Below are 21,366 nucleotides of genomic sequence, written 5' to 3' on the forward strand. Positions count from 1 at the left end.
ACATTACCCTTGACTACCCTTTTCTAAAATAATTGTAAAAACTTTTTGTTATCTTTGATATCCTCGAGCTTCTTTTTGTATTCACTTCTGCAGCTCTTGCTATCATTTTTATCTTACTTTGCTGTTCGTTAAAGCTTTTCCAGTCCCCTGGATTTACACTATTATTTGCACTTTTATATGCGCTTTCCTTTTGTTTTATGTTATCTCTCACCTATTTTGTCAACCTTAGCTGTTTTATTTAGTAAGTAGAGCTTTTTCCCCTGGGGATATATCTTGGTCCTGTTTTAAGTTAAATTCTTTTTCGAACACTTTCCACTGTTCATCTGTAGTTTTACTTAGTATGGCATGGATTTGTGGTCGGAAGCTCATTTCAGGGTCAAATATGACACCAAGGTTGCAAACAGTCTGGTTCCGCCTCAGACAGATGCGAGAGAGAGGGATGGAGTCGGTGGCTGGGCAATGGAGTTAGTGGCGGGGACCAAAGACAATGGCTTCAGTTTTCCCAATATTTAATTGAAGGAAATTTCTGCTCATCCAGTACTGGATGCTGGACAATCAGTCTGACAATTTAGAGATCGTGGAGGGGTTGAGAGAAGCAGTAGTGAGGTAGAGCTGGGTGTCGTCAGCGTACGTGTGGAATTTGACACTGTTTTCAGATGATGTCGCCAAGGGGCAACATGAAGATGAGAAATAGGAGCTGGCCAAGGATAGACCCTACGTAAACTTGAGGTGATCCAAAGCTCGGCTGCCCGTGTCCTAACTCTCACCAAGTCCCGTTCGCCCATCACCCCTGTGCTCGCTGATCTACATTGGCTCCCGGTTAAGCAGCCCCTCGATTTCAAAATTCTCATCTTTGTTTCCAAATCCCTCCATGGCCTTGTTGCCCCTCCCTATCTCTGTAATCTCCTCCAGCCCCATAACCCCCCCCCCCCCCCCTCCGAGATATCTGCACTCCTCTAACTCTGCCCTCTTGAGCATCCCTGATTATAATCGCTCCACCATTGGTGGCCGTGCCTTCTGTTGCCTGGGCCCTAAGCTCCGGAAGTCCCTTCCTAAACCTCTCCGCCTCGCTACCTCTCTTTCCTCCTTTAAGACACTCCTTAAAACCTACCTCTTTGACCAAGCTTTTGGTCACCTGCCCTAATTTCTCCTTATGTGGTTCGGTGTCAAATTTTGTTTTATGATGCTCCTGTGAAGCGCCGTGGGACGTTTTACTACGTTAAAGGTACTTTACAAATACAAGTTGTTGTTGTTTCTCTGGTAATAGTTTTGACCAGTTTGCTGTTGTCCGTCTCGGTCTGATCCTGTTAAACTGAGCCTTACCAAAATCCAGAATTAAAGTAACTGTTTCTCCTTCTCAAACCTAACGTTGAATTTGACCATATTATGATCACTGTTAGATAAATGTTTCCTTACTGTTAGATTAATAACTAAGTCTGGCTCATTACTCATTGTGAAATCTAGTATGGCCTGCCCTCCTCTTGGTTCTGGAACATCTTGCTCCAGAAAACTATCTTGAATGCTCTCAAGAAATCCACAATCTTTGTGGCTTGAGCGACTGTGCTCTTACCAAACAATATAAAAATTAAAGTCTCCCATTAAAGCAACTTTCCTTTTGCTGCAAGCCTCTCTAATTTCTGAATGAATACATTCTGCCACTTCATTGCTGCTATCAGGAGGCCTGCAGACAACTCCCATTACAGTTTTGTCCCCCCTCATTCCTCAATTTTAACCATACTGTCTCCGCTGATTGCTTTCCCTTAACTACATCCTCCCTTACTAATGTTGTAATGGTATCTTTAATCAATAAGGTTGCTGCTCCTCCTCTTCCAATTTCCCTATTTTTTTAAGACCTGAAATATTTACCTCCCAATCATAACCCGCTTGCAGCCATGTCTCGGTGATGGCCGCCATGTCTCGGTGATGGCCGCCATGTCTCGGTGATGGCCGCCATGTCTCGGTGATGGCCGCCATGTCTCGGTGATGGCCGCCATGTCTCGGTGATGGCCGCCATGTCTCGGTGATGGCCGCCATGTCTCGGTGATGGCCGCCATGCCAGACACTCTAAGCTGTATTTGAGCCTCTAATTCACTCAATTTATTTCTTGTATACTCTGCATTCGTATATAAGAGACCCTAACCTGTCCTTCTGCTTTGATGCTGTCTTTCTCACACCGTTTAACTTCACATGTTTCTTTGTTGCTCCTGTTGTAATTACTTTAGGTAGTTTAGTATTCCCTTCACCTGGAGCATCTCGATCACTGTTTGCAACCTGACCTCTGCTCTTACCTCTTTTTAAAAAAATAATTTTTACTATTGCTTCTGAATGAGTTTCACCCCCACTCCTCATTTATTAGTTTAAAGTCCTTCTTACCACCCTATTTATCCTTTCTGCTAGGACCATGGTCCCAGCCCAGTTCAAGTGCAGCCTATCCCAATGATACAGCTCCCTCCTGTCCCAGTACTGGTGCCAGTGTCCCATAAAGAGAAACCCCTCCTTTAGTCATGTGGTTACCTTCCTGATCTGTTTGGCCAAAAAGCACATGGCTTGGGTAATAATCCTGAGATTATCACCCTTGAGATTGTGCTTTTTAATTTAGCTCCTACCTCCTGATACTCCCTCAGCAGAACCGCCTCCCTTTTCTTCCCTATGTCATTGGTCCAGACATAGACCACAACGATTAGATCTGACCCCCGCCCACCTTTTTCAAATTCCTTTCCATCCACATTGAGATATCCCTTACCCCAGGCACCAGGTAGGCAACACACCCTTCAAGACTCTCTATCATGGCTGCAGAGGATCCTATATATCCCACTAATTATAGAATCCCCTATAACTATAACATATCTAGTCTGCTCCCCGCCTCCCTCCCGCACCCACTTTGGATCGGCCTCTGCTCCATGGTGCCTAGGTCAGCATTGTGGCTGTCGCCCCCACAGTCTTTCTCCTTATCCTCACAGGTATCAAGTACATTGTACCTGTTGGGTAGGACCAGTGTTTGCGGGACCTCCTCCTCTATCTCCCCTCGGTTCCCCCTGCCCTGCTGACTGACAATCGCACTCTCCCCTTCCTGCACCTGTACTTTCCTCTGAGATGTGAATACCCTGGAGAAAACTATCCAGAAATTTCTCCCCTCTCCCTTATGTGTCAGAGTTTCTTTAACTTTGACTCCAACTCAAGGACTCTGAGCTGGAGTGTCTCAAGGCAGTGACATTTCCTGCAGATGTGGCAATCCAGGACAGTCTCACTGTCTACAAACTCCCACATACTACAGTCCCAACACAAAGCCTGCACTGCCATTTCTAGTTTTTATTTATTTGTTAGTAGTAATTTAGTTTTAGATATAATAGAATTACTTGATCTAGATTATATTTAGTAGATGGATTTAGTTTGATTTCAGGCTGCCTTGTTTTTTGTTTATTACCTTTTATTTTAGTATCCCCTTGCCTCCTATTATTTATGTATACCAGATTTTTATTTAATGGAATTCAGAATCCTTTAATATTGGTATCATCTATTTAGTTAATGTTAACTTTAGCCCCTTTGATCTAATTAATTATTCTGATTATTTATTGTATGTTTATTTATGCACTGTTGTCCTTGGTTTAAATTACTTAGCACCTCCTATCCCCCCTGCACCAAATTTCCACTCTCTCCAAATTCCTGCTGTCGCTCCGTTTAGTAAGCCACTCCGTTCAGCAGATTCACCCAGCTCTGTGCTCAGCTCTCGGCTTTTGACACACGTGGGGCTGAAGTTGGAGGATTGTTTAACTAAAAACCAAAATGTTTGGAAGTTTTTTGAAAAAGACTGGCTCCCAGTGGACTGGTTAATAAGCACCCTACCAAGAAGATGCCAAAAATACTTTAAGGCAAAGGAGCTAATTTATCTAACTGATAAACCTTCATTAAAAAGTAATACATTGTAAAGGTGCAGTAAAGTGTAATAGCACAGTATACATTCTGTGATGACCATCTGTCATGGGAAGCTTCCAATGAGACAGTTGGGACTTATATTCTCAGCCTATTAGTCATGTACCAGAGCTTGAAGTAAAAAAAGAAAATGCACATCTGGTTAATGTTTCAGGTTGCTGCTTTGTCAGAACAAAAAGAGTGAACTGAATAGGGAAAATATCAACTGTAACAGTGAATGACTTTTAATGTTAAAACTGCTTATAAGCAAAAATTTGTGAAGTCTTAATATAACAGTAAAATACTGCGGATGCTGGAAAACTGAAATAAAAACAGAAAATGCTGGAAATACTCAGCAGGTCAGGCAGCATCTGTGGAGAGCGAAACAGAGTTAACGTTTCAGGTCGATGACCCTTCGTCAGAACTGGAAAAAGTTGGAGATGGAACAGGTTTTTGAGCAGGTGTAGGGGCAGGGAGAGGGGGAGGGGAGGAAAGAACAAAAGGGAAGGTCTGTGATAGGGCGGAAGGCAGGAGAGATTAAGCGACAAGAGGGATGGTGATGCAAGGCAAAAGGAGATGGTAATGAGACAAGTAATGTCTTTTCACCATGGACGACCAATCCCTCTACAGCTCCATCCCCCACCAGGATGGGGTGAGGGCTCTCCACTTCTTCCTTGAACAGAGGCCCAACCAGTCTTCATACACCACCATCCTTCTCCGCGTGGCTGAACTTGTCACATTGAACAACTTCTCCTTTGATTCTACAAGGCTACGGACCAAGTGCTGGAAAATGGGATTAGAATAGATAGGGCTCTTAATCTCTCCTGCCTTCCATCTCATCACAGACCTTCCTCCCCTCCCCCCTTTCCCTGCCCCTGCACTTTCTTAAAAACCTGTTCCCTCTCCATCTTTTTCCAGTTCTGACGAAGGGTCATCGACCTGAAACGTTAACTCTTTCTCGCCACAGATCCTGCCTGACCTGCTGAGCATTTCCAGCATTTTCTGTTTTTATTTGTGAAGTCTTATTATATTGTCAGACTGGTATCTTTTGTAATCCAAACCTAAAAATCACAAAGTGTGATTTGTGTGACAGGCTAGTGATGCTATCTTATATCATACTAATATAATGGTAGGATTTTTTATTTTCTTAAGTTTTTAAACAGTGCTGTTGAACGCTTCAAATGGTTACTATTAGCTGCAATTTAATGCCTTATTTTATCTTGTTACAGCCCAGAGGCAACAGAGAATGTGGATCCATTATTGTAAAGACCATTTCTGGTAAGTAATGTCTGGCACATGCAAGTCATAGTGAACAAACTGGAGTAAATTTCTAACTCCCATCTTTTGAGAAAAGGAGTTTTTAAAGGTGAAATAAATACAGATTTGGCTTATTATTTACTTGAAACTATTATGTTAATAACATAGTTGTTTTGGCAATGTAAGGAATGTAAATGCACTGAACTGATTGAAGTGCTTTTCTAATGTGTGTTTGTGGATTGAAGCTGGTTTGTGGTACTGTATCTGATCTTGGAGCCGGTGGACTAAGCCTGCATTCCCCAAATGCAAAGTTAATATTATTTCTGGCACTGATTTTTGTGCACCATACTGGGTGGTATTTTTAATAGTGTTGTATTTTGATATGCTGAGGTCTTTATCAGGAAGTTGGTTTGCAAGATAGTTTTGCAATATTTTCTTGTCTAACACTTAAAGTTTATGTTGCGTGGTGTCTTAATCTGAAACACAATTTGTGCCACTCTACTTCAGGACTATATTTTAAATTGAAAGAAGGGATTTATATATCCTGACACGCTAAACAACATCAATGGGGAAAAAACCTGATATAATTTGGGATGCATAATCTTGGGTGCTTTCTCAGGTAAAGAACTATTTCGAATGTTGGAACAGTTTACTGGAAACTTTGGTTTATCCGGAGGTTGTATGTCCGGAATACTCGATCTAATGGCAAAAATCAGGAGCCGTTTTCTATAAGTTTTTTTAGTTCTCGTTCTTTTTTTTTTCCCAGTCAGGCACTGCAAGGTCTGTAGCTATAGCAACAGCTTCAGCTAGAGACGCTTGCAGCTGCAGCCGACTCTTTTTAGAAGCTGTTGCTAAGCAACAGTGTTTCTTGTCAGATACGGAGATGAAAACCTCCGTATGCTTCAACATTAACTTTGTATGTCCGGCAGTTTTGATAGATCAGCAACACGCCGGTCCCGTCGGTGCCGGATATCACAAAGTTTCCTGTAATAAATAGTGAAAGTTGTCAGGTTTGTTTAAAAAAAAAGGGTCAAGTTTGTGCATTATATTTGCATTCACAAAAATAATGCTGTGTTCTTATACTTTGCATTTTAAATATTAACTTTGTGCATCTAAAAATACTGACTGGTGTGAATAAATACAGTTGTCATTATTGAATCTCTAAACTATTTTCTTTGCATTCAGGTCCTTTTAAATTTGTGGTTCAGTATGTCGGATATAGGTAATTGCAACTGATATTTTTCTTGCATTTTCTTTTTGTTTTGGTGAGGAGGAGCATGTTAAACAGAGTTTGAAGCTATTTCAGCCGTTTATTATTGATCCCCATTGCAGATCAAAGGGGTTTTAAAGCCATTTACTTAATCAATGACAAGAATTTCTTGTCAGTTTAACTTGTCAGAACAGGTTGCACTTTATTATTATTGGAGACTTGTTTATTACTGCACTTTTTAAAAAAAACCTTTAAGCAATAATACTGTTAGCAACGTCAGTTCACTCTGTTCTTAGTGCACCTGCATTAATGTAAAGTTTAATCAGTAACATAATGGCCCAGAAATTCGGGTCGGAGGCTTCCCGCGGGTGCAAGCCCCCGACCTGCACTTACCTTGCGCGCCGGCAGTTGAGCTGTAGGGCTCCGTGGGATTCCGATCCGGGGCCTGCTCCAGCTCCCGGCGCGCAGTGCTTGTGTGTCCCAGGGGCGTAGTTAGTTCGATGTGTCCCCTGGGATCACTTGGGCCATGGGTAGCCAATCGGCGCAGGGAAAAGCCCATTCATAAGTAGTGACAGGAAGACCTGTCAAAACTTATAAATACTACGGCCCCAAAATAGTAGTAAATCTTCAAATACATTAAAAAAAAATCATCATACTTTTTAAATAAACTATAAATTACATTAAATAACTATTTTAAACAATAATTTAGAATATAAAATTATTTTTTTCAAAAATTTAACGGGGCTAAAAATAAACTTACCTTGCTTTAAAGTATTTAAAAATATTAAACCTGTGGGAAAAATGTTTTAATTTTAATTAATTGACCACTTACCTTTTAAAATGCAGGCCTTACGCCTGGTTTTTACATTTCTAAATTCTAAAGACTTACCCTCACGGAAAAACCTGTTTTTAAAAAAAAACGTAAGTTCAAAGCGCACGCGTTCGACCTCTGAACCCCTGCTTTCAGAGGAACGGAAGTGCCGGTTTCCCGCGCATGCGCAGTGCATGCAAGAAACCGGCACTTCCATTGGGCCCACGCGTGAGTACCCCATGCGTACTCACCCGTGGAGACCCGAATTTCTGGGCCAATGTTTCCTTAGGTGTAAGACTTTTTTTTAATATTCACACTGTTTTTGAATTCTCTCCTCTGCAGCTCTTCCAGCTCTCTGCTCTCTCCTCATTTTGTCCAGTTGGTTAGTAAACAGATCAACTGGCAACTTGTTGTAGCCAGGTAATTATTTCAGTTGTCGTGTACATCATTTTTTAAATATTGTAATTTCCTTCTATAAATGGAGCTAAAATGCTGTATTGGTTTTCAATTATAGTAATCTGAGAATTCTTCCGTGCTAATGACTTGAATATTGTATATTTTGGCATCTTTCAGAATGAGCCCTTTTTCTGTTCAATAAGCTCTGCATAAGATATATACTACTAGTCTGTGTTAAATATTAATATCACGTTGTTAAAAGGGTACAGGAAACTCTTTTTTATCCAGCACTGATGGGACCGGCGTGGTGCCGGTTTATCAAAAAGTCCGGATTACAGAGAGGTATACTTACCAAGGTACGAGAGCCCTGTACACGGCCACAGGTGCAGGAGACCCGGTTACACGGCACTTGTGCAGGAGTCCCGGTTACACGGCACTTGTGCAGGAGTCCCGGTTACACGGCACTTGTGCAGGAGTCCTGGTTACACGGCACTTGTGCAGGAGTCCCGGTTACACGGCCACAGGTGCAGGAGTCCCGGTTACACGGCCACAGGTGCAGGAACCCCAGTTACACGGCCACAGGTGCAGGAACCCCGGTTACACGGCACTTGTGCAGGAGTCCCGGTTACACGGCACTTGTGCAGGAGTCCCGGTTACACGGCCACAGGTGCAGGAGTCCTGGTTACACGGCACTTGTGCAGGAGTCCCGGTTACACGGCCACAGGTGCAGGAGTCCCGGTTACACGGCCACAGGTGCAGGAACCCCAGTTACACGGCCACAGGTGCAGGAACCCCGGTTACACGGCACTTGTGCAGGAGTCCCGGTTACACGGCACTTGTGCAGGAGTCCCGGTTACACGGCACTTGTGCAGGAGTCCCGGTTACACGGCCACAGGTGCAGGAACCCCGGTTACACGGCCACAGGTGCAGGAACCCCGGTTACACGGCCACAGGAACCCCGGTTACACGGCCACAGGTGCAGGAACCCCGGTTACACGGCCACAGGTGCAGGAACCCCGGTTACACGGCCACTAATGTATAGTAAAACTTACCTGAACCTACTCCTGAATTTTGCCGGTTAAGAAAGGTTTCCGGATATTTGGGTGCCGGTTAAAAGAGAGTTTCCTGTCCTTAGACTGAAATGGACAAGATGTAATTCTGTTGCGAGTTTGGTTTGCATCTACCGCGCGACTTCACAGCATTCAATGCATTTCGGTGGTAAGCTGGACAGCGCGATACCATTTTAGTGTGGTGGAGCGGCGCAACTCTGACAGCAACTTCTCGATTTTAACTGCACATCTGCCCTCGCCTAAAGTTTCTGTACTATTTGCATATAAATAACACCGAGTACTCTCTGTCTCACCCTTATTTCGACAACAGATTATGGCCCAATATATCCATTAATTAATCTTAAATTGGTGTGGATTTAAAAAAAAGAGGAATCCATAAAACATTTAACAAACTATAATGAGCCAAGTTTAAGCTGTTACGGAAAAGATGTCCAAAGCCAAATTAAAAATAATGAGTGCTTGTTACATTGTTTTGGAGTTAGCAGTGCCATTGGGTTGTCTTGTTCACCGTGTCTCACTCGGCCAGGTGGCTAGTAAATGATGGCCTGAAAACCTCTCTCTGATGCATTGCATTTTGTTTGCATGGTTGAGATTAATGCTTCTACAGTTTTAAACTCTTGCTTGAACTATTTTGCATTTTCATGAAAGTAACTTTTTGTATGATTAAAACTATTATTAATAGGCAAGTTTGAATCTATCGAATGTACTGGTAAAAAGATTTGCGTCTGGATGCTATGTTTATAGTTGTGTTTTTATGCATGGAAACTTTGCACTAAATTATCTCCTGTTTTCTGACAGTAATGGGAAGTTGCTGGCGGTTGTACAGGACCAGTGTATTGAGATCAGGTACTGTATGGTATCCATAAAATATTCTGATTCATGTATCCTTTTGTTGCGTGCTTTTAATGGGTGATTGGTAACTGCAGGTGAAGTCGTGTCTTTTTCCACCAATATGTCCCTTTTACATGGAATCTACAGCATAGAAACAGGCCATCTGGCCCGTGCCGGTGTTTATTCTCCACAGGAGCCTCCTCCCACCGCACTTCATCGAACCCCGTCTGCATATCCTTCACTTGTTTGGATTCTTGCTTCAACAGGCAGTTGTACTTCCCTGACTTTATTATTAGGGGACTTTCACCACTTTTCTGTTGGGTTATTAGATAGACCACTCTAGGTGCTCAACTCGACTCATTTTTGTTCCTCCCAGAAAATAAATGTTTAAAAAAAAATTACTCCAAATCAAAATACAGCTTCTGTTGGCTGATGATGGAGAAGTTGGCAGCTGATGTGTGTGTGTGTGTCCCCGCACGCGCGCTGGGGTATAAGCGGGAGGGGGAAACTGATGGAACCCGTTTGGGGGGGGGGGTGGTGGAATGCAATTTTTTTGTCACCCTTCGCCCTCCAGTTTTTATTTCTGTTCTGAAGTTGCTCACTCATGAGGGCTATGGTTCCGTGCATATTCTGTGGTACCTTATCCAAGTGGCTATTCTCCGCCTGTGAGCGCTGCAGGCTATTCACGTGTGGGACATCGATGGCCAACTGTACATTACCCTCGCCCAGTTCCCACTCGTGTATACTTTTGGCAGAAGTTACTGGGGAGTGAGAACCTTGGGTGTGTTTATTATGTTTCCTTTTGTCCAGTCCAGGGATGCTGAGGCTGAATGGCTTTACTGTGGTCCCAACTGAGATGAGCTAACTTAGTAAGGAGGGAAGTGGGAGGATCAGGCCTGGTCTGTGTAGCTCATTACACACCGTTTATGAACTAAGCCTAATGAGGTTAATTTTTAACTATCTGCTGATACAGATGATCTTCAGAAATGCTTTTGGGTCCCCTAAAGTAACTGGATAAAAGTTTACATTGATCATTTCTTAATTTTGCCAATTTATTTTACAGATCTGCAAGAGATGAATTTGGTTCTGTCATTGGAAAATGTATAGGTACCGTATTATACAATTAAAATTCTTCACGACTATGCTTAAAGGGTCTTACCAGTTAAAGGAGTACTGGGAGATGGGATTTAATTGTTGCCTTTTTCCAGGTTTGATGGTAATCAATGTCTATAATTGAAACGTTAAGTGTGCAACAGTAGAACAGTGTAAAAATAGCCCAACTTGTGGTTAACCTTCTACATTTGATATTTGAGTGGATTAACTACTTGAAAATCTGTGTCATGACATCTCGCGCGGCGAGTTGAAAAAATACCCTCAATTGCACACTTTCCACCCAAGTAATCCCCATTGCTTGTATTATGGCTGGAGTCTTTCATTGTCAGTTTCAGTAGACATGCTGAACAGGGCACCTTTGAAAGCTTTCACATCTTTTAGCTGTAATTCAGTCATCTTTAAGGCATCTCCAAGTTGGAATGTTTGAGATTTATTCAAATGTTTGCGACTGACTGATATTAAAAATGACATTTGATAAATGTCTGAAAGAGAAAATAAAATGATGTTGGGGGGGATGAGAATTGGACTTACTGGATAGTTATTTCTGAAAGTTGGCACATGGACCATGGGCTGAATGCTGTAAAATTCTATGATTGGTTAAAATTGTGATTTAGCTGGGCTGGAAAGACAGTCACAGGTCATGTTTTATGTAACGTTCTTTGTTAATCATTAACTACAGTATATTCTTTGAATGATGTTATAGCCCATGTGCATTGCTAGTGACACGGGGGGGCAAGCTGTGTCCTGGTCACCATTGCAATCCCAGTTTCAATGATGTGTACTGCAGATTTTTGAGTGGAGTAGACTGAGGGGTAACGAGGATAGTCGAGTCACGGTATCGTCATTCTTCATGGAACTGCTTGAAGAAACTAGCACCATAAATGATCTAGCTAATGTCGAATCATTTTTTTAAGCAGTTTTTCAGGCAGTGGATTGAAAACTGACTTCATTTTCCTAACGCTTTGATATATTTGATTAATGATGAGATTTTATTGGCTATCAAAAGTACAGAAATGTTAACTCTTGTTCTTGATCTCTGTCACTAGTTCCAAAAGACCCCCAGCCCCAGTGGCGTTGTGTGACCTGGAGTCATGATTGCACTCTGTTGGCTTATGCTGAAAGTACAGGCACAGTGAGAGTGTTTGACTTGATGGGCAGTGAACTTTTCATCATTCTACCGGTAACACTGACATTGATCTTGTAAAACTCTTCTTCCAAATGTGAATGCGCAAAGTACTATTCTTTGAGAGTAAGATGCCTATGTATTGCCTGTTAAGTACATTCAGCTTCTGTGAAGTGTACACCTGAAGTGTACGCATTAAAACCATAGGTTTCTAGGACAATTGATAGGACAAAAGGAGCAGTTTAAAATATTTTCACAACTGAACCTGCAGCGTTTAAATTTAAATTTTTATGTGGTTATCATCAAGTAACAACACATTAAGTCAATAAAGATTTGGTCAAATTGCTTCTTTACAGAAATGTATAGAATGGTAAAAACAAAATCTGTATTTTCTGACCAAATTGAATGTTGTCCAATGCAGCACTTCCAATCGCGTGTTAGTGACTGTCTGCAGGTAATTTAAAGCATGAGACTCATTGAATGTGATGTGGTGTTGGCGTTAAAGGAGCCTTAATGCCAAATTCGGAAGTACTGTACCAGAAGCTTGCAATTAAAAAAAACTATATATTTCCGCACTTCCATTGGTGCAGGTTGATGCAACGGATCAGTACTGTGCTGCAGAGGGGTCGAACTCCGCGATTGGGCTGAAAAGCAAGCAATTCAGGCATTTCTCATTTCCACATAGGGAGAGGAGAAACTCTGGAGGACAAGTCACCCAGACTATTCCGATGCCCCTCGTATCTTCAGTAACAATCCGCAGACAGTAATCCCACTCCCAGCCCAAGCACAATGTCTGATCGGGAGGAGAATAGTAACAAAAACCATTGAGGGGGAAGAGGAAGAGATGGTTGAAAAATGTAGCACCAATGCAGACCTGTTTCATGGTTTTTGTATGTCTACAATATTTACAGATAGACTATGAAAGTACACTATTTGTAAAATTTGATAGGTCTTCAGTGTGGTGTTAAAAGTAAATGCTAAAGGATTATAAGTTTTTGAGTGATGAATGAAAAATATAACTTATAAATGACATTTAAAAAATGTATTTTAAGGCTGCCAGCTTTGCAGGTGACCTCAGTTATGCTGTGGCAGGATTGATCTTCCTGGAGTCCACTGAGAGTGCTCAGTGTTCAACAGAGCTTCTGGTGGTCAACTATCGGGGGCAGCTGAAAAGTTACCTGGTCAGGTAAGATGTAGGCTTTTGAGATTAACCGACAGTATTTTGCTGCATGACATTCCAGCTATACGGATATATGGCTGCATCTTCCCATCTTGTTAAGCCAATACCAGCCCAAGTCACTTTAATTATGTTTGTCAGAAATAATTTACCTTTCAGAAAAAAATAAATACTGCCTGAACTGGTGGCAGGTGCAGATCTTGATCACATCTATTTTTAAAATTACATTCACACATTGATAATGATTGGTGTACAAATCCAATACTTCACTGAAGAATTTATTGTAGGCTATTGGTAAAGCAATGACTTTTAGCTAATTAGCACTGCCTTAGGGAATGGGAAAATCATTAAATAGTGTGGTCTTTGTTTTAAGAGACACAGAAATAAAAGTGACTAAAATATTAATAACCTTTACAGTATTTGCCACTGTACATCACTAGTAATATTTTTAATTATCCACTAGTGCTTCATATTATCATCGGTTAGTGTGCTGAGAATACAATTATGGGGCAGTAAATGAACTATTGGGATAAATCTAATGTTTCTCGACAGAAGCTTCTGTTTCACCGAACCTTTGCACATCCATCTCAAGCGTTCTACTGTCTTATGTCAGAATAGTATTATTCATTGAATTGATCAACAGAAGCTCACTTATCAATGTTTTGTGCCTAGTTATTGCTCTGTTCCATGAGCAATCATTTGATGCTCCTTTCTGCTCTTTTTTTAAATTCGAACTTATTGAATATTTGCATTATGTACTGATTGAACTCATGGATATTGTTTTCTTTTGATTATTTTGTATTGTCTGTGAATGTTGTGAGAGTTGCAGTCTCAATTTGACATCCAAGTCACAATGTTTAGTAGATTACACGATTGTTTGTTCGAAGAATAATTTGAACTAAGAGGTTCTGAGTTTATATTTTTCCCTCTTTATTTGATGACACTTTTCTCTTCAGAAATTCAAATGGTTAAAAAGTCCCATCAACTGTCCCACATAACAATTCAAATTTCTTATGCAGCTTTTTAAGTCTGTTGAAATAACAGCTATATATGGCCCAGAAATTCGGGTCAGAGGCTTCCCGCGGGTGCAAGCCCCCGACCTGCACTTACCTAGCGTGCTGGCCGTTGAGCTGTGGGCCCGCGTGGGATTCCGATCCTGGGCCTGCTCCAACTGCTGGCGCGCAGTGCTTGCGTATCCCAGGGGCGCAGTTAGTTCGAAGCGTCCCCTGGGATCACGTGGGCCGTGGAGAGCCAATCGGAGCAGGGAATCTGTATTCATAGATTTGACAGGAAGAGCTGTCAAATCTATGAATACAATTCAGCCCCGAAACATAACACAAATTCAAATAAATAAAAAAAAAAAAAATCTCATTTTTAAAATAACTATAAATTACATAAAATAACTATTTTAAACAATCATTTAAATTTTTGAAAAAATTAATTACAGTTTCTAACGGGGCTAAAAAATAAACTTACCTTTAAAGTATTTAAAAATAACAAAACTGTGGAAAAAATGTTTTCATTTTACTTAATTCACCACTTACCTTGTTAAAAGCAGGCCTTGCGACTGCTTTTTAAAAGCGTAGCCCCTGGAGACTTACCCTCCCGGAGAAACCTGGGAAAAAAAAACGGAAGTTCCAGGCGTACGTGCTGCCTCTCCGGCAACTTGGACAGCAGCTTCCTGTTTTCTGTTTTCTGTGTTTAACTGTGAATGTGCGGACACTGGAAATTGCTGTCCAATTTATTCCTTAACAACTGTAAGTGCTGATAGCCTCACTGTTCGTCTTGCTGCAAAATCCAGGCCATTATATTGAATATTTTCCAAAATCCTGAAATACTTGCATTTTTTTTCTCCCGTGTAGTGTTGGAATCAATCAAAGTTACCAAGAAAGTCACAGCTTCAACTTTAACAGTCATTATTCTCATGGTGTTATTACAGTGATCTACCATTCTGGCCATAGGTGAATATAATTTTGTACCTTTTTCTGTACTGTAAATGTGTTCTTGTATAGTTGGTATAAATGAACAGAAGTGATTCACAAATATAACATTAAAAGCCTTTGTTGGAATAAACTTGGGCAGCTGTGGAGCACCTTTCTAATATCTACCTTTGGATATCTATTGGATGCACATCTGATACTGAACAGACACATTCCCAATTCATCACTGTCTGTGAGAGTGTGTATAACTGCTTCAGTTCAAATATTCTACTGTCTTTTCAGATTATAAACTATTAATCTGCATAAATGTGATCAGATAATTAAATATATACTTGTGTGGGTGCGAGCACAAAACGAAACTGCAAATATGCAGAGTGCGCACAATAGAAATCCCACTGTAACCATGCACTTATTGTTCCAAGACTTGTAACTGTAATGTACTGGTGATGGAATCTTGCTAATACAGGTAGACTATCCTTTATCCGAAAACCTCGGGACCAGCCAAGTTTCGGATAAAGGAGAATTTCGGATTTCGGAAGGTGGGTCGGCGGGGGTCCGCGGGGGGGGTCGACGGGGGGTCGTGCGCACGACTTACGCTGACGCTCAGCGTAATCAGTCGGGGTCGGCGGGGGTCGGGGCCGGCGGGGTACGCGGGGGGGGGGGGGTCGGCGGTGGTCGGGGCCGGCGGGGTACGCGGGGGGGGGGGTCGGGGGCTGGGGGGGTCGGCGGTTGTCGAGGCCGGCGGGGTCCGCGGGGGGGTCGGCGGTTGTCGGGGTCCGCGGGGGGGTCGGCGGTTGTCGGGGCTGGCGGGGTCCGCGGGGGGGTCGGCGGCTGGCGGGGTCGGCGGTTGTCGGGGGGGTCGGCGGGGGGTTGTGCGCACGACTTACCCTTTATCCGAACTTCCACAACCGGAGCCCTCTAAAAACCGAAGGTTTTTTCGTTCAGCGTAAGTCGTACGCACGACTTACGCTGAACGAAAAAACCTTCGGTTTTTAGAGGGTTTCGGTTTTCGGAAGTCCGGATAAAGGGTAGTCTACCTGTAGTGCGTTTCAATTTACAAATACTGGAAATATACAGTAGGGTAGTCGGCATCTGTAAAGAGAAAAGACAGGTTCTAACCTTTTTGCTGTGTGTGTATATCATTGAACTTTAATCTACTGAACTTTTTAGTTGAATAAAAAGATGGCAACAGATTGATTGGTAAAATTAAATTCAGGGGCCTGATTCAAAGATTTAGTTTTGGTTTGGTCAGAAAGCACGCACAATAACACACTTATGAAAGGCAAACAATACGAATCAGCATTCAGATAAAACATTTCAAACATACCATTAATGGATCTCGACAGCAAGTTAATTTGATGGCCGCAGGCAAAATGAACAAATCTAAGTAGTGCACAGAAGTATAATCAGTACATAACCGAGTAAGTCCAGAATCCAGGCAGGTTGGTGTGTGTGTTTTAAAGCTTGGATTATGTGGAGCCTAGACTTCGACAGTTCTTGTAACTTAGTCACCCTCTTAAAGGATTACCTCCAACGGCCTGCGGAAAATCGAAATATGTTGCTCCTAATTAAATTGAGTCAGCCAAGTTCTTTATATTAAAAAAAGACACGATTTTTATTGGGTAAATCATGCTTCGGATTGAAATTGCAGTCGGGCCCTGATGATGTCAGAAGAGTAGGTTAATATCGGAACCTGGTGCGAAAGCAGCAAGATCGATGAGTTGGTCCCTGCCCTTATTTCAATTTTCGCTGTTGGGGGGGGGGGGGGGGGGGGGGTTAAAATGTCAGGAAATTATACAGCTGCTATAATCCGATACAGATTATTTTGGAATTTTTTTTAGCATTAATTACGTCACAAACATTGATCTTTAAATGTAAACACCCTCAAACAACAACAGAGCCCGAATGTTTCAGCTGTTAAAGATGGTACAGAAATTGAGTAGAGCACCACTGCCACCTTCATTCTCCCCCCGCACCCCCCCCGCCAGACATATGCACACACTGAAGAAAGGTTTGTGGGATATAAAATTATCTTTTGAAAATACTGTGAAGTTTCAAACTTGTCATTTGATATAAGGGTTGTTCTCATTATGTCACCTCAAGGACAAGTTTGATTGACAAAATCTGAGTTTTATCTTGTGTAGCCAGCTTTTGTGTAGGTGCATGATATGTAGTTCTTCATGGACTGCTAACTTATTTTAAGGATACCTGCTCTCCAGACAAATAGAACATAGAGTCATAATGGCACAGAAGGAGGCCATTCGGCCCATCGAGTCCGTGCCGGCTCTCTGTAGAGCAATCCAGTCAGTCCCATTCCTCCGCTCTATCCCTGTAGCCCTGCAAGTTTATTTCCCTCAAGCACCTATCCAGTCTTCCCTTGAAAACATGGAGTGTCTCCGCTTCCACCACTTCAGTCGCCAGCGAATTCCAGGTCCTCACCACTCATAGTCATAGAGTCATAGTCACAGGGGTCTCCTGCACTACCTGCCTGCTTCTATTGCTCCGCCTGGTGGTCACCCATTTCCTTTCTTCCTGTGCAGCCCTTACCTGCGGTGTGCCCAACTCACTAAACGTGTTATCCATGTCCCTCTCAGCATCGTGAATGCTCCACAACCCATCCACCCGCAGCTCCAGCGCCTCAATGCGGTCTGCTAGTAGCTGCAGCTGGATGCATTTCCGGCACACGTGGTCATCAGGGGCACCGGCAGTGTCCCTGAATTCCCACATAGAGCAAGAGGAGCATAACACGGGGCTGGGCTCTCCTGGCATGACTTACCCTTTAATTAATTTAAATTAATTCACTATCACCAATTAAAGATATCTCTAAGGCGCTTGTATAGTCTACCTACAGTAGTGTAAAAAAGTTTTTCCTCACATCCCCCCTGTATCTCTCGTCCAAAACCTTAAATCTGTGTCCCCTAGTCCTTGTACCATCAACTAGTGGGAACAGCCTTTCCCCGTCTAGCCTATCCATACCCGTCATAATCTTGTATCTTGTAGACCTCTATCAAAATCACCCCTCAACCACCTTTGCTCTAATGAAAACAAATCCAGCTTCTCCAACCTGTCCTTGTAGCTAAGATCCCCCATCCCCGGAACCATTCTGGTAAATCTCCTCTGCACCCTCTCAAGGGCCTTCACATCCTTCCTAAAGTGTGGTGACCAGAACTGGACGCAATACTTCAGTTGTGGCCTAACCAGTGCTTTATAAACATGATGCACTAATCAAACCAGTATTAATATAATAGCATTTGTTTTTAATTAACACATGCATTGGCTAAAGTGGTTATTTAAACAAATGAAGGTTTTCTAGTCCCACTTCCCGGTAACTGTGCTGATTGTCTTGTACATTGATGCTACTTCGAATGAACAGCAATTCTAGAATGTGTTGTCTTGCAACTATGATTCTACCTCTGTCACCACTCCCTGTTCAAAGCCCTCCATTCGGTCATCCACGAAATCCACAGCACCAAAGCTACGCGAATCAAAATCACCAGTGGCACCTTGTGCGACTGCCGACAGTTGTCTTTCCTGCTGCCGTCCACATTTGTTGATCACTCCACTTTCCATGAACGTTTCTCTCTGCAGTCTGCTTCTGTGGCATTGATCTCTTTGGGTGCCATTTCTACCTGTTTATGGAGTTTGTGTGGGGTGCGGTATGTATAATGTATGATCTTAGCTGGCTTTCATGTATTTTGCTGTGAGTGGTAATATTGAGGGTCTGTCTCCATATCTCTAACAGATGGTTTAGGTCCCGTTCCCAGGCTTTCTGTCCCATCTTTGGTTGTGGCGGTGGACATGTTGCACAGGGTCGAGACGTGTCTGCAAGATGCTGTCAGGGTGAAGACCACTTTCTTTCACCTCTGCAACATCACTTGCTTCCTCCCCTATCTCTCTCCTTCTTCTGCTCCTGAAACACTACTCCATGCTTTTATCAGTTCCTGACCAGAATTCCCCAACACACCTTTTGACCTTCCTGCTTCCACCCTTCATAAACCAATAATTATCCAGAATGCCACGCCAATGTTCTTGAGCTTACATCGGCGTCGTCATATCCTCGCCAAGCTCTACTGGCTTCCCGTGCCCAGAGAGTGGACTTTGACATTGTCGCCCTCGCCTTCCAATCCCTCCAGGGCCTCGCCATTCTTCATGGGCTTAGTATCCACTTGATATCCACTATCCTGTAAAGTGCTCCATGATAATGAATAATAAAGAAATGCAAGTTCCACTTTTCTTAAAACATTTTGAAATATTCTTGGGTTTCTGTGTTAATGATTTAAAAAAAAAAAGACAAACTAATTACCATATTCTGTAAGAGAAAAAATAATGTTCCAAAAGCAACTAAAATGAGCCCTGAGTAACTAATGCAAGCCTAAAAGTATGTGTTGCTGAATTTACCTTCCTCTACAAATATTTGAATAGCTTTACAAGCAATAGCTAGGAAGGTTCAGAACGATGGCCCAGAAATTCGGGTCGGGGGCTTCCCGCGGGTGCAAGCCTCCGACCTGCACTTACCTAGTGCGCCGGCCGTTGAGCTGTGGGCCCGCGTGGAATTCCGATCCTGGGCCGCCTCCAACTGCCGGCGCTCAGTGCTCGCGTATCCCAGGGGCGCAGTTAGTTCGAAGCGTCCCCTGGGATCACGTGGGCCATGGAGAGCCAATGGGAGCAGGGAATGCTTCATTCATAAGTTTGACAGTCAAACCTATAAATATTATAAGCCCCAAAACATCACTAAATCTTCAAATAAATTTTTTTTTAAATTACATTTTTAAAATAAACTATAAATTACATGAAATAACTTTTAAACAATAATTTAAATTTTTGAAAAAATTAATTACATTTTCTAACGGGGCTAAAAATAAACTAACCTTTCTTTAAAGTATTTAAAAATGGAAAAAATGTTTTATTTTAATTAATTCACCACTTACGCCTGTTTTTTAAAAGTAACTCCTGGAGACTTAGCCTCCTGGGAAAACCTACAAAAAAAAGTAAGTTTGATGCGCACGCGCTGCCTCTCCTGCGCACGTGTTCCATCACTGAACCCCTCCTTTCAGGGGAACGGAAATGCCAGTTTCCCGCGCATGCACGAAACCGGCACTTCCATTGGGCCTACGGGTGAGTATCTCATGCGTACTCACCCGTGGAGACCCGAATTTCTGGGCCATTATGTTAATTTTTTTTAGGTGTTATCTTTTTTGTACCTTTACCAGTGAACTCCATTCTGTAAGCGATATTGCACACTGCAAATTGTTGTCTAGCTCCTTCGTCACCTCGGATTATTGGTTTCCAGATTTTTGAATAAATATTTATCTCAATCATTCATAGTGTTTTGCTATGCTCCATTTTTAATTAGTGTTTTTAAAAATGCTCCAAAAGCTTGTTAGCAAATAAAATTAAATAAACGATGAAGGTGCAATGTATGATGAGTCCTCTTGTGTGTATGAATGTTTGGTTTACTTGTTCACTTCTTTACAGTACATAGGCAAACCAAACATTTTGCCATAAATTTACATTAATTGGTGGTGGGGTCTGGTTTTTGGTGACACATTCCAATTAACGTCAGCTAAGCAAGCAAATGGATTAGCTTAAATAACAGCAGAAAATGCTGGAAATACTCAGCAGGCCAGGCAGCATCCGTGGAGAGAGAAACAGAGTTAACGTTTCAGGTCTGGGACCCTTCATCAGAACTGGAAAAAGCTGGCGATGTAACATATTAAGCAGGTGCAGAGAGAGAGGGTGGGGGGGTTTAGGAGGGGAGGAAGGAATAGAAAGAATGTCCTGTACTTTTGTAAGAGGCAGGAAAGATAAAATGTTGCAAATGGGAATGGCAAAAATCATACTGCATGAAAAATGGGGGCAGGGATAATGATCTGAAATTGTTGAATCTAAACCTATAAATTGGAGAGCTTGATTATGATGCAGTTGAAATGATGCAGTATCAGAAAGCTGAAGCATCAAGATTGATAGCTGTCTCTCTCTCTAATAATGCGTCTCCAGATGTAACCCGCACTCCACTATTTAACCAACGAGTTTAGAGGGTGGGGTGGTGAATGTCAAATCAAATTTTGCAAAGGATTTGAAAGCAGTTGTGATGGTAGGAGTCCCTCCTTAAAATCCAAGATCTGCTGAACTGATCAAAACTTATTAATGATCAAGAAAATGTCAATATACTATTCCTTGGCGATTTTAATAAATAAATAAAGAATATCCGTGCAATGTACAGGAAACTTTCGATTAACCGGCCCCTAAATAACCGGAACGCTCTATCCACCGGCAAAATTCGGGAGTCGGTTCAGGTAACTTTTTTTTACTCTCTTTGTTGCTTTGCAAGGGTGTAGCTGAAGCTGTTGCTAAGCTACAGAGACGCTGGCAACTTGTGCCGATTGTTTTGAAGCTGTTACAGGGTTTGTTGCTTTATACGGAGCTCTGAGCTCCGTATCTTTTACTATAGCGTTCGGTTATCCGGAATTGTCGATGAACCGGCACCACGTCGGTCCCGTCCGTGCCGGATACCAGAATGTTTCCTGTA

At 42.3% G+C, this 21,366-nt stretch overlaps 1 protein-coding gene across 2 annotated transcripts in view; it reads left to right on the forward strand.

Annotated features, from left to right (window-relative positions):
• The window catches only part of nbas (NBAS subunit of NRZ tethering complex), a 300,213-nt gene that overhangs the window by 5,550 nt on the left and 273,297 nt on the right, over positions 1–21,366 (forward strand). For both annotated transcript variants that reach the window (XR_015079464.1, XM_085996289.1), the window contains exons 2-9: positions 5,139–5,187; positions 6,352–6,388; positions 7,530–7,607; positions 9,452–9,499; positions 10,548–10,591; positions 11,644–11,777; positions 12,773–12,906; positions 14,760–14,858. Coding sequence is in view for 1 of the 2 variants with exons in the window: in XM_085996289.1 (XP_085852415.1) it covers positions 5,139–5,187; positions 6,352–6,388; positions 7,530–7,607; positions 9,452–9,499; positions 10,548–10,591; positions 11,644–11,777; positions 12,773–12,906; positions 14,760–14,858 (623 nt within the window). In the remaining variant the exon portion in view is untranslated. The remainder of the gene's footprint in view (positions 1–5,138; positions 5,188–6,351; positions 6,389–7,529; positions 7,608–9,451; positions 9,500–10,547; positions 10,592–11,643; positions 11,778–12,772; positions 12,907–14,759; positions 14,859–21,366) is intronic.

Source organism: Somniosus microcephalus, chromosome 9 (assembly GCF_052327205.1).
Source record: "Somniosus microcephalus isolate GS21.2 chromosome 9, FLI_Smic_1.0, whole genome shotgun sequence".
Classification (NCBI taxonomy): Eukaryota; Metazoa; Chordata; class Chondrichthyes; order Squaliformes; family Somniosidae; genus Somniosus; species Somniosus microcephalus.